Source organism: Podarcis tiliguerta (assembly GCF_965153285.1).
Source record: "Podarcis tiliguerta genome assembly, chromosome: 9".
NCBI lineage: Eukaryota > Metazoa > Chordata > Lepidosauria > Squamata > Lacertidae > Podarcis > Podarcis tiliguerta.
Window position 1 is genome coordinate 62,652,139 of NC_139542.1, and position 9,397 is coordinate 62,661,535.

General features: G+C 57.3%; 1 protein-coding gene across 6 annotated transcripts in view; it reads right to left on the reverse strand.

Annotated features, from left to right (window-relative positions):
- PCDH7 (protocadherin 7) overlaps positions 1-7,614 on the reverse strand; it is a 403,344-nt gene extending 395,730 nt beyond the window's left edge. For 2 of the 6 annotated variants that reach the window (XM_083458034.1, XM_083458035.1), the window contains exon 1: positions 2,032-7,583. In XM_083458034.1, the coding sequence (XP_083314160.1) occupies positions 2,032-5,211 (3,180 nt within the window). In that variant the 5' untranslated portion in view covers positions 5,212-7,583. Of the gene's footprint in view, positions 1-2,031 lie in introns of all 6 variants that reach the window. The other 4 variants (XM_083458032.1, XM_083458037.1, XM_083458033.1 and 1 more) reach the window with 4 other exon arrangements.
- Between the last annotated feature and the right edge of the window lie 1,783 nt (positions 7,615-9,397).

A 9,397-nucleotide genomic window follows, 5' to 3' on the forward strand; every position in this document is an offset into this window, starting at 1 on the left:
CCAAGATCTTGGCATGCTTCCTGTACCTGTTAGGAGTCACAAAGAAGGGGGTGGTATCAGCAGGTGCTGCTTTCCTCATGGAAAGTGGTGAGAAGAAATTGCACCTGGAAGAACGTTTCATGCACAAAAGGTATGGAAGCGTTCTCAGGATCTGGACTTGGGAACTTTAGTGAGCCTAATGCCTTCACCTGACTGCAACTCCTGGGTTGTGAAGGCAGAGAGGCATCCATACCATTATTTTCTCACTGTTGTTAGGGCAAACGACTGTACCTAATCTATTTAACTGATGTTTGGGATGGGGATGGGGAGCCACAGAGCGGAGGCTTCTTGTGTTTGTTGATGAGCTTTTAGCTACTTGCAGCACCAGCCCAATAGATTCCCACCCCCCCAATCCCACTCTAAATTTCACAGATTGAGAAGCACACTCCAGCATCCATTGCATTCTTGCAGAGGATGCTACAGTGGAATTCTCAGATCCACATGCTCATTCAGGGATTCCTCTCAAAAGCATCTAATGGACCCAGCAAGTAGATGGGCTGCTTTGCACTCCAGCTGGCCCTGTCTGCTTTGCAGCCTTTGAATGTGTTTCTGTGTGCTTGTGTGATGTCGCCCCATCCCCCTTGTGTGCGCTCACATGTGCACATGCAATTGTAGGTAGGCACAATTGTGTGTCTGTTTCCATTTATGGCTCTGTGCCAGTTGGATGTGTGACTAAATGGGAGAAGGGGGAAAGGGGGTGGAGTGGAACCGAAGGCTGGAGACATCTCTGACTTCCTACATTGCTAATTCTTTCGTTCCATTGTGTGTGTGCGTGTGTGTGCGCTGACAAACAGTGTGAAGGCACAGTCCGATGATCATTTAACTGAAATTAATAGTTTCCTCTTCATACTTCAATTATCTTGGCCTACCAATAAGCAGGGTATTTCAGGAATAGCAAAAGGAGGTGGGTTTTTTTGCTCAGCAGTGCATGTTAATTGCTCTGTTCTGTATGAAGTGATCCTTACTATATTTTCCAAAATGACTCTCCAAATCATTGAACCAGAATATTTTGGGTTATATATATATATATATATATTTGATACTTTGCATATATTCCTATTCCTTAATGAGAGTATGTTGCATTAGATGCAAGAGATGGGATTGTGCGTGCAGAAATTTAAGTTTCTGGCTGTGTGTGAGAGTGTGTTGGAAAGAAAGAAAGAAAGCCACTATAGTGGCTGTGGTGTGTAATACAGTGGGAAAACTTGCTTAGGACAGATAGTTGTGTGATGGGTGGTGAGCCTTCAACAGCTGTGAAATATGGGAGGGCTATGGCAGGTCTGATTGTGCCTTTGAAAATCATTTAACTGAAATTATCATTTACTATTAACACACTTGGCTTTAACTATCCCATCGACTCAAGGCTGGTGTATGTAAAAGTTGAGAAAGGAAGTTGATTTTTGACCATAAATGCATGCCCATTCTTCCAATCAGCATTAGTGTTAGTGACTTTGGTTCATTAGAGTTATAATTAACCCAGACTAATGGTATGAGAGAGGCACTGGGAAGCTTGTGTGTAGGTGTGAGCGTGACTGTAAAAGGGAGGGGAAGAACAGGTGTAAATTAGAGAAGTGGCTGCATGTGTGTGTAAGTGTAGGAGGAGTAATAGCAGGTGTGTCTGAGTGCAAGTGTCCCTTTCATCTAGATTAACAGTTTAGTCTTAAAGCTTTTCAAACAGGCTGTCTGTCATCCTCACAACCAGGGTGGATCTTCATACTAAAAGGCACCTTAACATTGGGAACAGAAATTCTGTTTGCATTGGTGCTCCTGTGATTCTTAGTTGAGGAAATGTTAATTCATAAAATATACACCTGATCCTGATTCTGGCGGTGAGTGGTTGTAAAACAGGTGTGGGCTGGGGCTTGACTGCCTGTGGGAGAGGAGCAGCAGGGGAGCCTGTGCCTGTGAACGGCTAGGAAGGGTGTAAAGGGGGTGAGCTCCCCCCACCCTTCTCCCCACCCACCCACCCCTGCATGCCTCCATCCGCCTTACCTGCTTGCTGTACTTGCTGCTGGCTTGACAGCTGTACTCGGAGCAGTGGTCCGAGCCGATGGAGATGTTGTCCCCAGCGCCTACGAAGGTGTTGGCCGGGGGCAGTTCCTGGACGGCCTGGTGTTTTTTCCCGGCGGTGGGGGACTGCGGGTGCAGCTGCACCGTGGGCAAAGGCGAGCTGGATTTGTAATGCCTGGCCAGATCCGGGCTGCCGGGCCCGCCGTTGACGGAGCGGTAGCGGCTCATGCTGGGGCTATCCCCGGACAGCTTCTCGTTGACGCCGTCGTAGCGCTGCCCATTGGGCTTGGAAGCCTCGACGGTGACGATGCTGCTGTAGAGGGGCTGCTTGCCTTGCTTCTTGCCTTTCTTGTCCTTCTTGGGCTTCTTGGCCTTGTCGTGCTGCTGCGGGGTGAAGAAGTCCTCGTGGTCTTTCTTGCCGGCCTCGTAGCCGCCGTGCTTGCCCTTGGAGCGGCAGTAGCGCGCCATGACGACCACCAGGATGAGCAGGACCACGGTCATGATGCCGGCCACCACGCCCACGACGATGCTGAGGCGCTGCTTGCTTAACTCGTAGCTGGGGTCGCCGGCGATGTCGTGCGCCAGCGGCGTGTGCAGGCTGCGCGCCACTTGGCTCTCCACGACGGTGGCGTTGGCTAGGCTCTCGTTGACGAAGACGTGCAGCAGCGCCGTGGTGGACTGCGGAGGCTGCCCGCTGTCGTTGACCTGCACCACCAGGCGGTGCAGGCCGTAGTGCTTGGGCGCCAGCTTGCCCACCAGAGACACGACGCCGCTCGACGGGTCGATCTCGAACAGCTTGAACGGGTTGCCGCCCACGATGCTATAGCTCAGCTCGGCGTTCTGGCCAGCGTCCGCGTCTTTGGCCTGCACCGTGGTCACCACGGAGCGCACGTTGCTGGACGGCGGCAGCACAGTGTAGGAGCTGTTGGCCGGAGACGTGACCACGGGCGCGTTGTCGTTCTCATCCATGACGAAGAGCGACACGGTGGCCGTGGCCGAGCGGGCCGGCTCTCCTCCATCCACGGCCTTTACCTTGAAGGTGTAGCTGGTCTGCAGCTCGCGGTCGAACGAGACCGTCGAGTAGATGGTGCCCGTGTCGTTCTCGATGGAGAAGATGCCCGGCGCGCCTTGCGCTTGGTCCCCGGGCTGTATGGAGAGGCTGAGCTGCGCGTTGCGCCCCTTGTCGGCGTCCATCACTGTCACCATGCCCACGGGGCTGTTGGGCTGCAGGTTCTCCTTGACGTAGAAGGTGAACACGTCCTGCATGAAGCGCGGCTCGTTGTCGTTGCGGTCGGCCACGCGCACCACCACCGTGGTGGAGCCCTGCAGCGACGGGACCCCTTTGTCCCGGGCCGTCACCTGGAACTCGTAGGTGTCCCTCTGCTCGCGATCCAAAACGGCCTGGACGCGCACGTCCCCGGAATCGGGGTCGATGGTGAAGAGGCCTCCGGGAGACTCGGCAGAGAGCGGGGAAGGCTCCAGGGAATAGGCAATCTCGGCGTTCTTGCCACTGTCGGCGTCCGTGGCTATCACCGTGGCCACGCGCTCTCCGGGAGCGTTGTTCTCCGGGAAGGATACCTCCAGCACGGCCTGGCTGAAAACGGGCGGGTTGTCGTTGGTGTCCCCGACGCGCACCAGCAGGGAGTTGTTGCTGGACAGGCTGGGGCTGCCCGAGTCCACGGCCACGATGACCACGTTGTAGTCTCGCACGGCCTCATAGTCCAGAGGCGCCGAGGTGTGCAGGAAATACTTGCGCTTGTTCTGGGGCTCCCCTTCACCCTCGCTGGCCGGCTTGAGCTGGAAAGGCACGTCGCCCACCACGGTGCAGGTCACCACGCCGTTCTCGCCCTGATCCCGGTCGGACACTTGCACCAGGGCGATGGGGGTGTCCACCAGGACGTCTTCGGCCACGCTGGCCACGCCGTCGCGCAGCGGGATGCGCCCGATCTTACGGATGTCGATGGTGGGCACGTTGTCGTTCTCGTCGCGGATGTTGAGCACCACCGTGGCCTTGTCCGTCTTGGGGGGCTGCCCGCGGTCCCTGGCCATGACGGTGAAGCGGAGCTGGTTCACTTCCTCGCGGTCGATGCGGTGCAGCACGCTGAGCCAGCCCGACGACTCGTCGAGACGCAGCAGGCGGCGCACGGACTCGGTGGCTGCCCCGAAGACGTACTCGATCTGGCCGTTCACCCCGACGTCGGAGTCCGCCGCCCTCAGCTGCAGGATCGGGGTGCCGGGGCTGCTGTTCTCAGCCAGGTCGGCCTCGTAGACGCTCTTCTCGAAGCGGGGGCTGTTGTCGTTCACGTCGGTGATAAGCACTCTCAAGATGGCCTGCGAGGAGCGCGCCGGATCTCCGCCGTCGCGCACCCGCAGAGTCAGCTCGTAGGAGTCCCGCTGCTCCCGATCCAGCGCCCCTTTGACGATCAACTGGGGCTGCTTCTCGCCATCGGGGGTGTCCGCCACCTGCAGCTCAAACACGCTGCTCCGGGCCCCGCCGTCGGCCTCTTGCCTCCTCTTGCCGCCCCCGGGGTAGAGGGCGCTGTCGGAGGTGGCGGAAGCCGAACTCCCCCCGCCCCGTCGGCCCCCGTCGGGCTCTTGGAGCAGCTCGTAGCGCTCGATGCCGTTGCGCCCGAAGTCCCTGTCGGTGGCAGTGGGCAGCAGGTAGAGGGTGCCCACGGGGCGGTTCTCCTCGACGGTGAGGGTGAGCACGGGGGAGGGGAAGGTAGGGGTGTTGTCGTTGATGTCCAAGATGATGACCCGGCCTTCGAAGAGGTCCACCCAGCTCTGCGACGGGCCGATCACGGACACCTCGAAGTCCAAGAAGCACTCGTTCTCGTCGAAGATCATCTGGCACTGCGGCAGCTTCTCGCGGTCGATGCGCCTCTCGGTGGTGCTCAACTCGCCCGTCATGTTGTCGATCTTCAGGTAGTCGGAGCCGGACTCCAGGCTGAACGTCACCTCGCCCGAGCCCGTCACGATGCCCAGGTCCGAAGCCACGTTGCCGATGCGGATGTCGGCAGGTCCTTCCTCGGCCAGCCGGTATCTCAGCACTTGCTTAGCCGCCGCCAGGCTGACCCAAAGCGGAGGCGGCAGCAAGAGCAAGAAGCAGCAGCAGCAGTAGCAGCACTGCACAAAGCCCAGGAGCGTCCGCATCTTCCACATCTTCTTGAGCACCCAATGAAAGACCCCACCACCACCACCTTCCTCTGCCCACCCGTGCCAATAAACGCCCCCCTTGGCAAGCCAACAAGAAGATGCCTCGGCGTTTGGCGGGGGGTGGGGGGGGGAAGGATGGAGGTGATGAGGGTGGTGATCAATTATAAAATCCTCTTGCTTCTGCAGAAAACTTCGGGTCTCATCCCATCTGGCGCAAAAAAAAAAAAAAGGGTGAAGGGGAGGAGGAGGGAGGGGATCTGGGGTTGGCTGGCGGCTCTTCCCCACCTCTCGTTCCCCCCTTCCTTTTGCAGTTGCTCTATACTCACAGTTCACCGGGCAAGTGTATTTTGCTTTTTTAAAGATTCATCTCGGCAGATAGGATGAAGGGGGGGGGGGAGTTCCGCCTCTTCCTCCTCCTCCTCCTCCACCCCCTCCGATGGCACTGTAATCACTTTGCAAGGTTTGCAAGAAAAGCAAGAGCAGCAGCAGCAGCAGCGAGGGATTTGATGCAACCAACCCCTCCCCCGCCGCCTTCTTTTTTACTCCAGTCCAGTTCAATTCGCACTCTTTCCTCTCTGCCTGCTTGCCTGCCTGCCTCTTCCTAGCCGTTTGGCACCGCCGTGGAATTAGCTCTTCTGTTTCTCTCTCCCCCCTCCACTCCGCATACACACGCCGACGAAGGGGTGGGAGGGCGGGTGGAATGTAAATTGCTTCATTCAGAGAGCGCTGGTGTCCGGCGGAAAGGAAAAAGACAAGGCAGCCTCCAAATCCTCTTAGCTAAAGATGGAATGGGGGAAGAGTAAAAATAGCCCCAAAATAAAGAGAGGGGGAAAAAAATATGCCCAGTCTCCAGTGATGCGACAGCTGTATAGATATTTGGGAGGATTGCTTCGTCTGCCTTGTATTACAGATCAGTTCTCAAGAAATCCCCTTTGGTTGTCAGGATAGCGCCTAAATCCATCTTTAAGAGATCGCCTCCAATGTTCAGGTCTTTCTAGAGAGAGGAGAGTTCTTCTTTAATATACCGTATATTTAAAAAAACAAAACTCTGCGCAAGGTCATTGGTCACAAAGCAACATGGTACAAAAATCTGCAGGAGATGTTCGTCCGGAATGCAACAAGGATGGAGGGGGAATGCACATAGATAGATCTCTTTCTCCTTTCCCCCCCGTCTCGCGGGCGCGCGCGCGCGCACACGCACACACACGATACAACAGTCCCAAGTTTGTTTTTTGCATCCGCAGTTGGTGTGCGTGTGCGTCTTACCTGCATTTACACTGCATGTGTTAGAGCGATCGGAGGCTGCAGCACTAGGGAGAGCGATTCACAAATGAGATTGCAGTCTCTCGCTCGCTCCCTTGCTTCTTCCTTGCCGTCCCAATGCAGCGAAAGCAGCGCTGAACTTCATCCCCCCTTTTCCTCCCCAGTTCAAAGGTGAGCACAAAGGTTGGCTGCCGGCTGTGTGTGTGTGTGTGTGTGTGTCCCCGAAGGCGATTATTCTAAGGCTCCCCCCTCATGGATATATACCCGAGGCAGAAGGGGGTGGGAAAAGGGAAAGAGATGTAACTGGATCTTCTTCCCACGTGAATTACCACCGCCGATTCGGAATTACATCCATAGCTGCGGAATGGTGGTGGGGGGGGGGGTGGAGAGAAAGAAAGGAGATCTCTTAAAAATAATTAAAAAAGCACCGATCCCAAAATAAATGTCCAAATGCAGCGCTGGAGAAGGATTGATTTTAATCGAAGCAGAGTCCGGGTTGCAAACGAGAGACGATCCGAGTCAATAGTTTCCCTGGACCGCCACTCCGGGCGAGATCTGCAATTGTGCTTGTTTGTAAAGCCCCCTTTTTTCCTGGCTCGTCTCGCTCAAGTGCGGCTGCTTGGTGCAGGGAAGCTCGCTCGGCTCTTTCCTCCCTCTGACAGACACACACACACACACGGCGAGCGTGACGCTTCCCGGGAAAGGGAGGAAGGAGGGGGGGAAAGAAAAAAGCAGCGGAGCATCAAGTTTTGCCCGAAGTGGCTGGGAAGCTGCTGGGAAGCCTTTCTCGGTGACTCTGCCCTGCTGCTGCTGCTGCTGCTGCAGAGCCGCCTGTGCACTGTAGGCTGAGAGCGAGAGGCAGGCAGAGAAAGAGAAAGAGAGAGAGAGAGAGAGAGAATGGGGAGGAGTTGGGAGCCGCCGCCGAGCGCTGCACTCCAGAAAAGCCCAGCATTTACCCTCTGCCGTTGCTGCTGCTGCTGCTGGCAAGTGGGCAAGCGGCCTCCCGCAGCGAGATCCCCCGATCCCTAGATCCCCCGAGGTGGCCCGACCGGACCTTGCCGTGCCACCTCCCGACACATATTAGGGGGAACAGCCCTTTCATGGGGGCTTAAAGGAGATTGAAAAGCATCCTCCTCGCTCTCTGGGTTGTCAGCGTCGCTCTTCACTCCCCCACGTTCCTAACTTGGGGGGTGGAAAGGGAAAGCTCTTGGGGTCGGGCAAGGAGCGGCGTGGTGAGATCACGTGGATCCGAGAGTAGTCGGCTTCGGGTGCTTTTTAAAAAAACTTTTCGCTGTGTGGATTTGTGTGGGGGGTTTTTTTGGGGGGGGGGGTCTGTATTACAGAGGCAAGCAGATGACGAGGCTGCGGCGACTAGGGTGGGATCCGGGAGCGGGATCTCGAGCCTCTCTCCCCACAGAGATCCACCCGAGATTAGGACCTCCACATTTATAAGATTGACTCTCCCCCTTCTCTGTGAGGCGCCGAGACTGCGGTGGAAGTGGCGGTGTGTGCGAGAGAAAGCGAGCTCGGAGTTGGCAACGTGAGGAGAGCGCTCGCTTCTGACACACCGCAAAATGTAGCCGCGTCCGTGAGGGGAGCCAACTTTCGCGCCAACTCCGTCCACTCGGCTTCTGGCGGCGACCCGCCGCCTCGCCTCCTTTCTCCTTCTCTCGACTTTGGCGTGCTTAATCGCCCGCGGCATTTGCTGGCCTCCGCTCTTTTCTGAGGGGCGACCGGCGCCGCCCGCTCGCGCGCCTCCTCCTCCCGCCTTTTCTTCCTCAGTTACTCGGCATCCTCCTCCTCTTCCTCCTCTCCACTCCGGCGGAGGGAGGGAGAGAAGGCGGGGAGGAGACCCCGAGGCATCTGGGCTGGGCCCAGGGCACGCGTGGGGAGGGCACACGGGGTGCGGAATGGCAACGGCAGCAGCAGGAGGAGAGAAACCTGTTCCTCGCTCGCTTCTGAGGGGAGCCGCGCACGTCTTTTTGACGCCGCGCGGCGAGGGCGGCAAGAGGCTTCCTTTCTGCGGGTGACTCAGCTCCCTCGCAAAAGGAAGGAGCGCGATGAGGTTTTCTGGGAAGGAGGAACGTGTGGCGCGCGAGAGAGCGGGGAACGGGAGAGCCGCTTTGGAAAGAGAGACAGCGGCGGGCTGGAGGCTCCCGCCGCCGCCGCCGCTATGTCTGACTCAGACATGATTCCGCGCTTCCTCTGAGGCGAGAGGGGGCTCCCCTCCTTTTGGCGCGCGACTGGCGCGGCGGCAACAGCTGCGGGCGCTCGAGCTCGCTCGCGCCCTCGCTGGTTGGCCGGCGAGCCTCCCAAGCCCCGCCTCCGTGGACCCCGCCGGAGACCCTGGGTTTGTCAGATCTGCAGCATCAGCGAGAAAAGAGGCGACTTGGCGCAGACTCAGTGCGCATCGCCGCAGTCCCGGTGTGTGGGGGGAGGAGGGAGGGGGAGGAAAGAGGGAGGCGGGCAGCTCCGGCAGCTTCTCAGCGGGTTAAGTGGGATTAATACCAAATCTCCGCTTTATTTGCCAAGCAACTTGACTTTGTCAAAAAACCTCTCTCTCTGCCTCCGCCTTCCCCTCCGCCCCTCCTCGGTGCTGGGGCGCGCCCGCGCCGTCTTGGGAGGCGGCGGCGACTCTTGCCCCTGCGGGAGCTCCAGGCGTGCCAGCAGCGATCCCCAAGAACTAGGCAGCCCTGCCAGAGAGTGCGCTACAATTACATTGCGTTGCATTGTATTGCACTACAATCCATTGCATTGCAAACCATTGCATTGCGTTCCCCCCCGGGGCTTACTTTAGAAAACAGACAGGTAAATAAGTCGACCCGTGGAAATCAAGCCATTCTGCGTTGCATTTTAATTATGTTTATTTTTTCCCTTTTTTTAAAAAAGAAACCCCTCTGAAACTTGCAATGCGCTTAACGCGGGAGAG